Here is a 14,934-nt window from a genome sequence, read left to right as displayed (position 1 = left end):
AAAAAAAAAAAAAAAAAAAAAAAAAAAAAAAAAAAAAAAAACGCAAAGTGAAAATATAAAGCATGACACAAAAATGTTGAAAATACATTAAAAAAATAAATATCTTTGTCAACTTGGTTCAAATAGCTTCTGAGATGGAGAGTTTCATACAGAAGATACACTGAGAAGTACTCTCAGGAAATACACTTTTAAGGAAGTTTGTATAGGACAGAGAGAGGGGCTGACATTCAACACTATGGTTTTAATATTCATATCAATAGTGATGAATTATAGAGCATTTTAAGGTACTTATTGACTAGTTATTTATGTTTTTAACAAATGTATGTATTTTTTATTTTAAGCAAGTAATTTGACACTTATAATTGAATTACAAGAGTTATTAGTATATTTTTATACAAGCCCTTTATCATCCACAAGAGGTGTAAATATTTTCTCTCATCTTATGGCTTCCTTTTTCATTCTATTGCTAGTATCTTTCAAAGGAAAAAAAAATATATATATATTATTTTAATTTTAATGAAGTCCAATCAAACATTTAAAAATATTTCTTGCTTTCGTTGTCAGATCTAAAATTTTATGTGAGCAATATTACAAATAATTTTAATTTTGGTTTTTATACTTTAGCTCTCTGGTCCATTGTAGGTTAATTTTTCTATGGTGCAAAGTAAGGATCTAAATTAATCTTTTGCATGTGGATATCCAATTGTCCTGATCTGATATTATCAACCTACATATTATTAACTTTAAATATAAAACCTGCCATTCAATGATAATGATACTGCTCTTAACACCCCTGCTCAATTTTTCCTCTTTACTACTGGGTTAGACATAAGGTAACTCTACTTTTTATAATGCAGGAAACATGAAATCTTACACAGAACTTCCAAGACCTCTGACTGGTTAGCTCTCTGTCTTGTTGAGGAAAACCCTCAGGACTCGCTCCCTAATCTGCTTGGTCCGGACCCCATAGATTACAGGATTCAGGGCCGGTGGAACAACCACATATAGATTGGCCAAAAAAATGTGGGTATATTGAGGAATATTGTGGCCAAATCGGTGTGTCAAGAAAGAGAAAAATGCTGGTGTGAAAAAAGCTAAGATAACACCAATGTGGGAGCCACAGGTGTTGAGAGCTTTGAGTCGAGCCTCCCTGGAAGGCAGGCAGAACACAGCATGGAGAATCCTGACATAGGAGAGAATTATAAGCAGCACATCCAATAATAAAAGAGAAATGTTGCCAAGGCCAAACAAAATGTTCACTTGGATGCTGGCACAGGCCAGACAGGCAATGCCCATGTGTTCACAGTAGGTATGAGGGATGATACGGTGGCCACAGAAGGGCAGCCTCAGGAGGAGAACCACCACTGGGGCCACCATGTACAGGCTCTGCAGAATAGTAACGGCTCCATTGATGCTGATGATTTTGCTGGTGAGGATCATGGTATACTGAAGGGGTTTACAAATGGCTATGTAGCGGTCAAAGGCCATGGCCACCAACACAATGCTCTCCATGGCAGTGAAGAAATGGATGAAGAATATCCGGGAAGGGCAGCCTTCAAAAGATATATCCCTGAGCCTGAACCAGAAGATGCCCAGCATTTTGGGGATGGTGGCTGTGGACAAGCCCAGGTCGATGGAGTCCAACATGGCCAGAAAGTAGTACATGGGCTCATGGAGACTCTGTTCAGTCTGGATCACAAACAGGACAACAGCATTCCCCAGGAGTGCAACAAGATATGCAAAGAAAAAGGGAAATCCAATCCAAATGTGCACACCTTCCAAACCTGGGATACCCAAGAGGAGGAATGAAGAAGGATGGAACTGGGTGTCATTAAGTATAGCCATTCTTTCTGCCACAATTTTTGCACACTTCTGTTGTGGATGCAATTAATGAATTTTTCTCTTCTCCGATGTCCAGATTTCTGATAAAATGCAAAAGAACATTTTTTTAAACTTTCTATTATTATGTTCAATTTTGATTCCCTCATTCTAACTCAGAAAGAAGTAATTATTTTAGTCAACAGTACAATATTATATACTTTGAAATTGCTAAAAGACTATATCTTAAGTGTTCTCATCCCAAAAAAGAAATTGATAATTATGTAATGTGATAGGAAAAAACTATGGTGGTAATCATACTGTAATATATAAATGCATCAAATCAACACACCATATACCTTGAATTTACAGAGTTTTTTATGTCAGTTATAACTACATTTTTTAAAAAAGGAAAAAGATTAGAGACACTCCTCGCTTTGTGTAATCCTCTCCTAAACATCGAATGGTACCAGAAGCAGAACCAGCCTTAATCTGCTGCCACTGTCCCTAATAAGAAAACTGACATAAAGACAAGAGGTACAGTTTAAATTCAAACTCTGGAGTGTAACCAGAAATAAATGAGAAAGATTAAATTCCATAGTCTGTGTATCTGATCATGTTCCACATATTTTTACTTAATGTGCATAGTGCTTTGTTTGGTGTTTGTAATCCCAGTCGTTCCCCTATTAGGGAATCTAAAAACCCCAAAATGTAGTGTACATAATCTTCTGTGTTCATATGCACGTTGTGTTTATACATTTCTATGTGCACTTGTAAATACTAGATGGTCTGGTTCTTAGAGCAGAAGAAACAATTTATCTTTGTTTATTCATATGCATGAAAAAAAACTCCACCACATAAAAATTTGTCAATTTAAGAAATTCTAAAAAAGAGGAACTAATTAAAAAGAGACAGGCCAAGAGGCACCTGGGTGACTCAGTTGGTTAAGCAGCTGCTTTTGGTTCAGGTCATGATCTTAGAGTCTTGGGATCAAGCCCAACATTAGGCTCCCTGCTCAGCTGGGAGTCTGCTTCTTCCTCTCTCTCTGTCCCTCTGCCCATCCCCTGTGCATGTATGTCCACACATGCACATGCACTCTACTGTCTCTCTCAAAAAAATAAATAAAATCTTAAAGAAGAAGAGACAGAAGAGCAAACAATTTCAGTGTCATATTTCAGAAAATAAACAACTCAGTTCCCATCATAATTTGTTCTTGAAAAAAAAATTACCTATCAGATTTGAAAAATAATGACTAGGAGACGGAGATAGTTGACAAAAATATTTTACAGTTATGGTTAAACATGACTTGAGAGATTATTTTAAACTAGGTAAATTTATCATCAGGAGAGTAAATATACCCAGTAAACAAAATGTCCAGATATAGGCCACCTGGGGGAGGGAAAACTAAATATTCTGGGCAAAGTTTCAAATATATCTCTGCCTTATACCCATGGGGAGAGGGCAGGAACATCTCAGACATTGTCAAATTCAGCTCCTACCAAGAGTCTATCCTAGCTCTAATGTCTTTACTGATGTCTCCCTTAAAGTTACATTGAAAGAGGAAGTATCAAATGATTTCGTTTTATAGCACTCATCCAGAATATGTGGGAACTCTGAACTTATTTATAGTAAATTAAAAATTTAAAACAAAAAAGGAAGAAGTTCATTACTTCACAGTTTATTTGGGAAAAACTAGTCCCACAGAAAATGTAGAGCTGATTGAATGTGATGCATGCAATTGTGCAGAAAGCTTTGATTCAACCTTAGGAATACTTGGGTTTTGGTGTAAGTCAAAACTGACAAGGCTCCATTAGAGAGAATTGCATATGAAAGTCAGTACACTCTATTTTAAACGCATGCCCAAGATAAATGCCTTGCTAACTATGCCATTTGAAACCTATGAAGAATAGCAGGAAATGAGAGATAATTTCATAATTGGGAAGTTCAAGAAATAGATCTCTTTATGTGTATGCATGCGTAAGTAAACTTGGTCTGCTAGGGTTAGGGAAGAGACAGTTGACATTCTCCATTTTGTGATGTGAAACTATCAGAGACAGTGTTCTGCCTTTGATTAGTGGAGAACTCTTCACAATTTATTCCATCAAATATTTAGGAGGTCCTCGATGCACCAGCATTGATTAGGAAATATGATTACAAGTTTGAATAAAACTTGTCATAAAGCCTCAAGGAGGCCACTAAGTGGTAAGAGAGATAAAATTCCAAAGATGAAATTTAAAAATTGCATTGCAAGTGTGTGTTAGGAGTGTGCACAGAATGTTGTGAGTATGGAGGTGGAGCAAGAAAAATTCCATGAAGGAGATTAGTTCTGAAGCTAAGAACTCACAGAACAATTCTTCAGCTCAAGAAGGCAATAGATTTTATTCTAGATGGAGTGAAGAGCAAGGAGAAATTGAAAATACAAGCAGAGTGGCCAGTGGGGGCACAAAAAAGGATTCTGTTATCATCCTGATGACCGTATCCAGAAATTCAGTACATTGATAACCAGATTCATAATTGTCTGGTATCTTGGTCACTCTTGGGGCTCCATACAACAGAAACTAAGAGAATAAAATAGGGCTACATCTTCTAGAAAATCAACTTATCCTACATATTTCTGTAGATTTTTTAGGAAGGCTTGAAAATTGGTACCTCTGAAAAAACCTCATTTTCAGTCTGTAAACATGGGTCAAAGCAACCAATCACTTACCATTCTGTAATTACACCAACATCTATTCATATCTCTTCCAGTCTCTCCTGGATTTAGAAATAAAAGTGGGTGTCAGCCCCCCATTTAACCTCTTAACTCTAAGGTGCTACATGAAATTATATCCACCAATCCAGCAGCCATTTCCTTCATGTGTCGTCTCTTTATTCTACGTTATTCCACCAACCTCCACTATACCCACTGTATCCACTTTCCCATTTCCTGGAACTGCTGGCAGAAGGAAGACAGATGGCGGACACCTACTTTCCCATACTTGCCTAATCTTGCAGTCTCATGGCTATCCTGCTTTCATGCCCCTTATTAATTTTCTCAGATGCTTCACCAATCTAGGTCTCATTTCCAAAAGAAGTATATCCCTCAGGGCCATCCATCAAGATTCATTTATTCACAAAGTCATTCACCTTTACTATTCCTGACACAGTTCTAGAAATAGAGAAAGCAAGTCCTCACCATTTTGATACTCACATCTATGCAGCCATACGAAGAGTCAGAAACAATGGGTAAATTGATACAGGATGCATTTGTGCATCTCTTTCCACATCTCACCTTTTAGTTTTAAATGTGAGATTTTGCACAGTCATAAGTATAAACACACACAGGCAAAAGTGTAGCCTCAGGAGGTTAGGAATATGAGTGTACACTCTCTCTCTATCTTGTTTTCATTTTCATCTTTCCTCCATCTCTCCATACTATCTCTCCATACTACCTTGCCATAAGCTCCTTCCCCATCACTTTTGCTGTTTTTTTACAATTTAATCATGATACGACTTACGTTGTTCTCTAAATCTCCAAGAAACATTCTGTGGTATTTTCTTGGGACATGTCTCTTATTATGCTAAATAGAAGATGTTTATATTTTTCTTACAGCCCCACTTCCCCTGGGACGGGGATAAATAATATCCTGGAGATCCATTCCCATGGACCTGTAACTATTGAACCTGTCTGACAGCTGCCAGGAAATACCCCTCAATGGGGTGTATCTTTATATGACTTGACTCAAATCTCATTTACTATGAGCAGCCTTTTCCCTGGGCTATTACTCAAAAACAAGTAGAAATTACTTAACATTGCAGCTTCCTGAAGCAGGAATATTAGTTGGACCTAAAAAGAGACTGACATAAAAGGAAAAATTGGGGAATGTATTGACCATACAGAGTTTTTCAAAGTTCTGAAATACTCCTAAACTATAAAGCCACATACATGCAATGACCATGTACATGTCCAGGAAGGACCTGAGAAATCCCTAATCTGTCATCTCTGCCTGACCTTGAAGAAATAATAGCAAAATACAGAATACAGTTCATTATACTAGAAAATATCTCGTGCATTCAAGAAGCCATTTCTACCCCCATCTCTCTCCTTCTCTGTCTCTCTCTCTCTCATGCACACACACACACACACACACACACACACACACATAAGGGGTGTGGGGGTTGTCGTTACATTGCAAAATGTAATTTTTTTTCACAAAAAAACAACAGAAAATATGCCTAAGAATATAGATTTTTAAAAAATCAACAAACTACTAGCAAACGAAAGGCAATAGCATAGTAAAAGGATTATATACCTTGACTAATTGTAGTTTATCCCAGAAATGCAAGGTGGTTCAGGATAATCAATAAATATATTACCTAACATTAATGAAATAAAGGAAAAAGGCACATAAACCTCTCAATTGATGCAGAAAAACAAATGACAAAACCTAGAAACCTTTCAAATACTCAATAAACTAAGAATAAAAGAAAATTTCCTCAAATGATAAAGGGCATTCATTGGGGGGATAAACAACAAACTAAAGTTAGTAATATACTCAATGATGAAAGACTGAAAACATTTTCCCTAAGATCATACACAAGACAAGAATGCCTGCTTTCAACATTGCTATCTAACATTGTACTGGGAGTTCTAGCTAGAGAAATTAGGCCAAAAAAGCTCATTCAAATATGAAAGGAAGGAGTAAACTATGTCTATTTATAAATGATATAATCTTATGTAAAGAATATTGTAAAGAATACACCAAAAAATGTATTAGATGTAATAAATGAATTCAACAAAGTTACACAATACAATTTTAACATACAGAAATCAGATGTATTTCCATATACTAGCAATGAATAATCTAAAAAAGAAATTGAGAACAAAATTCCATTTACAACACCATCAAAAAATAATAACATGTATATTAAGGAATAAATTTAGCCAAGGAAGTGTGATATTTTTATATTAAAAGCTATGACATACTGCTAAAGGAGCACAAACTACATCCCCTTGCTATATCTGGAGTTTAGAAATGGGAATACATATTGGAAATCCACAGGATTAATAAATTATACTGAGATTGTTCTGACCTTGATATCAATACTGCTTTTGTCTTTATCATATAATGATCCTAATTTCTTCTCGAAATTTTCTAAAATCATGAATGCAAACAGTATAGCAAACGAGGTAAATTTTAGGTAGAATTAAATTGGAACTAGACACAGAACACATACAATTATTGACATCTAACATGACTTAGTGTCAAGTGAGAAAATATCATGTATCCTTGATCCTAAGCTGTAGTCTCGCACATTCTTCAAGTCACAGATACTTAGTTTACTGGAGAAACAGTGACGATGAGATAGAAAGAGATAAAGAGAGAGGGAGAGAAGGCAGGGGGAAGAGGGAGGGAGAAAGAGTGAGGGAGTGAGGGAGGAAGGGATGGAGATGGGAGGAATCAGATTAGAAAGAAGAAAGGGAGCAAGAATAACAGCAAGAACAAGAAAGGGAGTATTAAAATGCAAATGAGTTATGACTCTGGAGAAGGAAGACAAAGCTTGAGGATTAGTATGCAGAATATACATCTATGGAACAGATGTTCTAATTCAAAAATTGTCACTCAGCCATGGCTTGCACTTTATTTTCTTCATCTACAGAATGACATTGTTGGATCAGTGTCCCTTCAGGATCTAAGCTTAGCTAAAGAGAAGACACAGAGCAATGGGGAGAGTTCTCACCCTTTCCCATCAGGCATTCTACTCCAAAAACACTGCTGCCTCCAGGACACCTTCCTTTTCCATCAGCGCTTTCCCTTTGTCCAGTTACATGGGGTGGGTGAGCAGAGTGGGCAGCAAAGGTGGCTTTGCCTTATCTGCCAACTCTAAAGGAATTCCAGTAACAAATAAAAATCTGGCTACTACTACCTACTCTAAAGAAAATCTAAAACAGAGGTGAGATTATTAAAATGTGGGTGGTATGTGCCTATGTTTTCCAAGTGTTGGCACAGAACTCTTATTTCTGTACAAATATCTTCACAACCCTCTCTCGGATCTGCTTGGTCCTGACTCCATAGATGACTGGGTTCAGGGCAGGTGGGACAACTACGTATAGATTAGCCAAAAGGATGTGGATATAGCGGGGAATGTTTCGACCAAAACGATGCGTCATAAAAGAAAAAAATGCTGGTGCGTAAAAGCACAGCATGACACAGACATGAGAACCACAGGTATTGCGAGCCTTTAGTCGGGCGTCCCGAGAAGGAAGGCGGAAAACAGCTTGAAGGATAAGCACATAGGAGGAGGCAATCAGGATCACATCCACAATGATGTTGGAAATCACCATGAGCCCATAGATAATGTTGACCTTGATGGGTGCACAGGCCAACCGGGCAAGACCCATGTGCTCACAGTACGTATGAGGGATGATGTGATGCCCACAGAAGGGCAGCCTCAGGATGAGAAACACGAACGGAGTCACCAGAATTAAGTTTCTTCCAACAACAACACAGGCCAGGATGCCAATGGTTTTATGCGTGAGGATCATGGTGTACTGGAGAGGGTTGCAGATGGCAACAAAGCGGTCATAAGCCATGGCCACCAGGAGAACAGTCTCCATGCCTGTGAACATGTGGATAAAGAACATTTGAGCAAGGCAGCCCCCAAAGCTGATCTCTTGGAGCTTGAACCAGAAGATGCCCAGCATTTGGGGGATGGTGGATGTGGACAGACCCAGATCGATCACAGACAACATGGCCAGGAAGTAGAACATGTGCTGGTGGAGACTGTGTTCGGTCTTGATCACAAAAAGAATGGTGATGTTCCCCCACGAGGGCAATCAGGTACACGATACAGAATGGGAAAGCAATCCAGATGTGGACAGTTTCCAGTCCTGGGATTCCTAGCAGGTGAAAGAAGGGGGGATGGAACTGGGTGTCATTGGTGGAAGTCATGCTTCGAGAAAGTGTCACTGAATTCCTGTCAAAGTGTAGGGATCTTATTCTCTTTATGGTCTTTTTCTTATCAAGGTCCTAAGAAATGGAAAGAACTTTAATTCGTATGCTAGAGGCAAGGGCAGAAGAGGGTGGTTACAAACATTAGACAGTCTCTTCTTTCCAGAGGGTAACTGAATAAAGTAGTGCTCTTCATACACATTATTATTCTGAGATTCATTACAGGGGCTATTAAGTGTGCCTTTAGGTTTTGTAATAATGTGAGATCTTTGAAGGAACTGACAGTATTTCACATTATAGTGTATACTTACTGTTTTGGTATTCTTTTCTATTTTTTTTTTTTTAATTTATTTATTTTTTAAATTTCTTTTCAGTGTTCCAGAATTCATTGTTTATGTACCACACCCAGTGCTCCATGCAATTCGTGCCCTCCATAATACCCACCACCAGGTTCACCAAAACTCCCACCGCCCTCCCCTCCAAAACCCTCAAATTGTTTGTCAGAGTCCACAGTCTCTCATGGTTTGTCTCCATTTCTTTTCCAAATAGTCCATTGTTTACTTTTGGGAAATTGCTATACAAATTGTTAAAGAATCCAAAGTCAAACGAAAATGGCTGACTTATACCACTGTCTGTCTTTTGATCTAATATAAATGTAAGGATTTGCCTCATGGATCTCATACAGTCACATGACATAAGGGAGGTTAATCAGATGACCTTTGAATTTTCCTCATTCTATCTTTACTCTGAGACCTTTGTTGTTTTTGATGCTTTCTAATCTTATGGAAAAACTTGGTGTCCCACCCCATACCTCCAGACTCCAGTTTGTTCTGCCCTGATATTCTTCTAATAAATTGCCTTTTGCTTATCAGTTAGATTATGTTCATCTTCCTTAAAACATATAACATGAATAATGACCATACAGAATTACACATTGTCCTGAAATTTTGCCTAGCTTCTCGTATGAATAGATCAAATAACTAACAAATTTCAATAACTCAGAAATGAAGGTGTTGTGAATGATTCTTCCCTGATCCCTAAAATGAATAAAGAAAAATTATTTTCTTTTAAGTTTTGTGTTGCGAGTATATTTTACAATTCTGATGCATCCAGTATAACATGACTTTATGTATTTACCTATTCTCTACCAATAGAAATGTTATTGCTTTGGGGCAAAGAAGCAGGGGATATTCATTTTAATATTCCTAACACTGCCTTAGGAAGGTATGGTTCCCAGTTTACAATTTAGCTGTTTGAATAGCTAAATTGGGATTGTGTGTGTGTGTGTGTGTGTGTGTGTGTGTGTGTGTGTGCGCGCGCACAAGCAAGTGAGAGAGAGAGAGAGAGAGAGAGAGAGACAGAGTTAGTTATTAAAACTAATTCATCTCATGTATGTGGTTGCATATACCGTTGCTGGCTAGTTATTGCAGAGTAGTAACACCCAGGCAAGCAAGTTAATAGTCTCCCATTCTATGTGAGAAAGAGGAGCCTTTCTGGTCCCCAAAGAAGCTGGAGATAAAATTGATCATGTATAGGGAGAAAACAATGTTTACCAGTGTTGAGCGGTCGATACAAGGCTGAGAACCAGAGAGCAAATGGTTGTTGGAGCTTAGAAGAATCTGAGGAAGCAGCTAACGAGGACACAACAGATTTACAGTTTGTAGTCAGCCCCATCTTCAGGGCAGCTGCTTTACAAGGACTTCCAGCTGAGGAGGAGTTTTCCAGGGGAGTGCAGAGGGAACTCTTTCTGACAGCAGAGTTCAAATTCAAGAGGACATCTACCCTCTCACAGTTTTGGTCAGAAAGCTTGACTTCCTTCCGCTGCAGCTGTGTGCCACAAATAATGGCAAATAGTGTAGGGCCAATAAGCTCAAGGATTATTCCTGGAGGGGAAGACAGTAAGTTCATCTTTTTCTAGATGTGCACATTGACAAAGAGCCCAGACCAAGAGTCCACTTTAAAACCTTAATTGATACTAGTTAGAGATCTTTCTGTTTTAGTGCCCACCAACTCTCAATTTATTGAAGTTGTGATTTTTATTTTAACCTGCTGGCTCCTTTTCCATTGCCTCTAATACTAGAATATTATAGATGATTTATATGGGCTTCAGATTCATTCAAATATGTCTTGAAGTCTTGCTATGTCATCTACTAACTGAGGCTCCTTGGACAAATTACTTTTTAGTCAGTTTTATTTTCTGTAAAATTGGGTGAATAAATTCTATCTAATGCTATTTGTTTTAGACACATATAAGACCAATGCATGTAAAGGACTAGCTCATAGGATATATTCAGTAAATTGTAGTTATTTAAACTACTAGTCTTTCCCCAAATTTTATTTTTCTTTTAACTCTAAACAGCTAAAAATGTTACCTATTAGTGCAAATAACTTACTTGATCATAAAAAGTTTATTATTTATAAATAACTCATGGTGGCTATAAGGTGAAATGAAGGAAGTATGGAGGGAGGGATGACACAGAATATCCCAAAGTGAATGAGTAGGATGGGGCTTCACATTTCGACATATTTTCTAGAACTCTATAGAAGCACACATAAACCAATACAGTTCAGTTTGAAAGCAAACTGTTTTCTTTCTCATTCTTACAGAGTTGTCAAACTGGGTGGAATTAAGAGTTGATGGGTGTGGGTACCTTCTTTCAGACACTGTCATGAATGGGCCACTTGGCAGAAAACATTGGATATGGCTGAGCTAGCAGATGTATTGGGCTCTAATAAAAAAGGCTTGGGTATGTTGCCATAAAGTAGTGGGCCCACAAGGTGGCCATGTTAGAACTGACAATCTCTAAAGCAGGATATGTGGGAGAAAAGATAAGGTAATAATGCAGAGCAAATGTATAATGCCTACATCATTTCATTTGGATGTGACATCAGTCACACTTCCACATCTAACCTCAAACATAAGATAGCGGCCTGCAATAGCTTCCTTCTGCTTCGGATGAACCACAGCAAGCCTAGTTGCTTTGTCTCTTCTACTGTTACCTCAATATTAACTCATTTCACTGAGATTGCATGATCATCATTAGTAATATACTTTAAAAACATTTGTTTTGTATATTAAATTAACAAAAATCACTGGGAATAGCATAGAATTGGGTGAAATGATTAGTATGGTAACTCCTGGAGTAAAATTTCACTGTATTTGATCTTATTTATCATTTTTTCTTTTCTGTTGCTGTTTTTGAAAACCAAGATTGCATTTTTTTATACTGCCTTCATCCATTTCAGAAACCTCTGTTATACTCACTTTTAAACATTCAAAATTTTCTAAGGTTCTTTACAGTCCAGTTTATTTTTCCATCCCATTTCTTATGTTTGCATTTTTGATGTTCATGAATAATTTTCTTTTTTCTTCTTATATATTTCAACGCCCAGCAAAAGCCATCCTGTTAAAAATGGGTAAGAAAGGGGCGCCTGTGTGGCTCAGAGGGTTAAGCCTCTGCCTTTGGCTAGGTCATGATCCCAGGGTCCTGGGATCCAGCCCTGCATCGGGGTCTCTGCTCAGTGGGAAGCCTGCTTCCTCTTCTCTCTCTCTCTGCTTCTCTGCCTACTTGTGATCTCTGTCAAATAAATAAAATCTTTTTTTAAAAAAGGGTAAATAAGTATTCATCCTTGCTGTTTCCAGCTACTTTGTAGCTAAAGGATATGCTATGCCTCCTATTTCACACCAGATACCTCATCTTCATTTGCATTACCACTATCCAAATTCTAGTTCTTCCTGAATCACAAAGATACCTGAAAATTAACTTTGTGCTTCACTAGTTGTCTATATCTTATCCTTCCCAAATCTAGTACGAGATAAGACTTTCTAAAATTCCACACAATCATTTTACTCACCACTTAATAAACTTCAGTACTATTCAATTTTCTGTACAATAAACTTCAGACCACTGTATGTTTTTAATCCAAAATATAACTCTAATTGTTAAGTAATATTATCTATTTTTATTGTCTGTGTTTTAAACTAAATTACTTTATTAGTTGTTGACAAATATTCCCTTTTACAATTTTCATTTGTTCCATAAGTATTTTTTAACTCCAAGAAGGGCTATCCATATGACACAGTATTAAATTTGCCAGTTCAAGAATGAGAGTGTATGATATAGGGATTAAGCTAATAAGGAACTTCATAGAATCAGGAACCTGAGAGCACAGAAAGGGAGAAAATAAATACCAAAAGGTCTAGTCTAATTTCCATCTTTTGCTTCCAAAGTCTTTAGTAAAAATTATACTACTTATTTTTAGGCAGTACTTTATTACTTATAGAAAATTTTTGCATTTCACTCAATACCTGTCATTGACTATGTGATCTCTAGTTGAACACCTGTATGAAATAAATCTTATTACTTGTAAGATATCTAGAACACCACACAGTTTTAACAGAAAGTTATTTCACCGAATCAAAGTTCTCCCCCTTCAAATTTACTCTTGTATGTAATATTCTATGCCAGGATATCATTGCAGGTACACAGTTAGAAAGACACATACAAGCTTCCAACAACTACAAACAATATGCTTTTCTGATTACACACACACACACAATTAATTTTGGTGAGAGAAATTTATATTAATTTTATCATAAATGTTTGTCTTTTCAGACTCTATGCCTTCATAAACTGAATGAATTACCCCTCATTCAATCATTTTTCAACAAACAGACTCTGTACCCGCTGCTGGATCTGCTTGGTTCTGATGCCATAAATGACTGGGTTGAGGGCAGGGGGTATGACTACATAGAGATTAGCCAGAAGGCTATGGATATACTGGGGATGCCATGATCAAAGCGGTGAGTGAGAAAGGAGAAGAGAGCTGGACCAAAGAAGGCAAAGATGACACAAATATGGGAGCTACAGGTATTCAGAGCCTTCAGGCGGGCATCTTGGGAGGGGAGGTGGAAGACAGCATATAAAATCTTAGCATAAGAGATACTGATGAGAATCACATCCAGAAACAAGATAGAAATATTCCCAAGACCATAGTAGACATTGGCATTAATGCTGGCACAAGCTAGACGTGCCACTTCCATGTGCTCACAATAGGTATGAGGGATGATTCTATGTCCGCAGTAAGGCAGCCTCAGGAGGAGAAAAATGATGGGTGCAATCATGCATAAGCTTCTTAGAACCACCACCACAGCAATCACACCAATGACTCTGTTGGTGAGGATCATACTGTACCTGAGGGGGTTGCAAATAGCCACATAGCGATCAAAACCCATGGCAAGAAGTACAATGCTCTCCATGACTGTAAAAAAGTGGACAAAAAAAGACTTGAGCAACACAGCACCCAAAGCACAGCTCCTGAAGTTTGAACCAGAAGATACCCAGCATCTTGGGGATAGTAGTAGTAGAGACACTTAGGTCAATCACTGACAGCATGGCCAGAAAGTAGAACATGGGTTGGTGAAGGCTACGTTCAATCCAGATCACAACCAGAATGATAACATTTCCAACAAGAGCAATCAGATACACAGCACAGAAGGGAAATCCAAGCCATATTTGTGCAATTTCCAACCCTGGAATCCCCAGCAATAGGAATGAAGAAGGGTGAGAGTCAGTGACGTTGAAAGAAGACATTCTTCTGTAGGCTGACGATGGCATGATTTTCAAAAGTTATTGCTGTTTCCCATTGGACAATGCATTCACGTTGAACTGAGATCTACAAAAATTAAAAATAAAAATATTTCCTAACAAAAGATTGGTTTTGGAAATAAGTTTTTCTAAAAACCTTTGATTCTTTCGCCTTTTTCAGCTCTCCATAAGTAATTCCAGTATCACTCCTGATGTGCACCACAAGTGTGAGAAGCTAATGAGCCAGGTAGAGGCTAACACTGTGTCTTTTTTGAAATTATGGGTTCAGAGGAATTAAATGCACCAAATAAACAATATTAGGAGATAATAAAATTGAGAATAATAAAAACTGCCACGATGGTCATGGCTATCATTAATTTGGCATTGTTGTCATTATTTCCAATATTATCTCATTTAGTTCTCCCCCACAGTTCCATAGCACAAGTTCTGCTGGTGTCTGGTTTATGGAAGAGTGAGATTTTGACAGGTTCATTAACTTCCCATTACTTACTATACTAATAAGCAGCAGAATCAAGATGTGAAATTAGGTGAAACTAAGCTTTGTGACACTGATGTGGATCTGTCTTTGCAAACTT

At 37.6% G+C, this 14,934-nt stretch overlaps 3 protein-coding genes across 3 annotated transcripts; all 3 read right to left on the bottom strand.

Annotated features, from left to right (window-relative positions):
* Positions 1–900: 900 nt before the first annotated feature.
* LOC111159499 (olfactory receptor 52E8-like) lies at positions 901–1,851 on the bottom strand. The gene has a single exon (XM_022522019.1). It carries the CDS (start codon positions 1,843–1,845, stop codon positions 901–903), a length of 945 nt encoding a protein of 314 aa, XP_022377727.1. The 5' UTR covers positions 1,846–1,851.
* A 5,962-nt stretch (positions 1,852–7,813) lies between these two features.
* LOC111159476 (olfactory receptor 52E4-like) lies at positions 7,814–8,765 on the bottom strand. Its single transcript, XM_022521984.1, is given in 2 exon segments — positions 7,814–8,623; positions 8,625–8,765. Coding segments are annotated over 2 exon segments (936 nt in total). The 5' UTR covers positions 8,751–8,765.
* A 4,643-nt stretch (positions 8,766–13,408) lies between these two features.
* Positions 13,409–14,344, bottom strand: LOC111159488 (olfactory receptor 52E8-like). Its single transcript, XM_022522005.1, is given in 3 exon segments — positions 13,409–13,533; positions 13,536–14,034; positions 14,036–14,344. Coding segments are annotated over 3 exon segments (933 nt in total).
* Between the last annotated feature and the right edge of the window lie 590 nt (positions 14,345–14,934).

This window comes from Enhydra lutris, unplaced genomic scaffold, assembly GCF_002288905.1.
Source record: "Enhydra lutris kenyoni isolate GAN:26980312 unplaced genomic scaffold, ASM228890v2 scaffoldscaffold68, whole genome shotgun sequence".
In the NCBI taxonomy this organism is placed as follows: Eukaryota; Metazoa; Chordata; class Mammalia; order Carnivora; family Mustelidae; genus Enhydra; species Enhydra lutris.
Note: the sequence above shows the minus strand (reverse complement) of the source record. Positions and strands in the feature narration are given on the sequence as shown.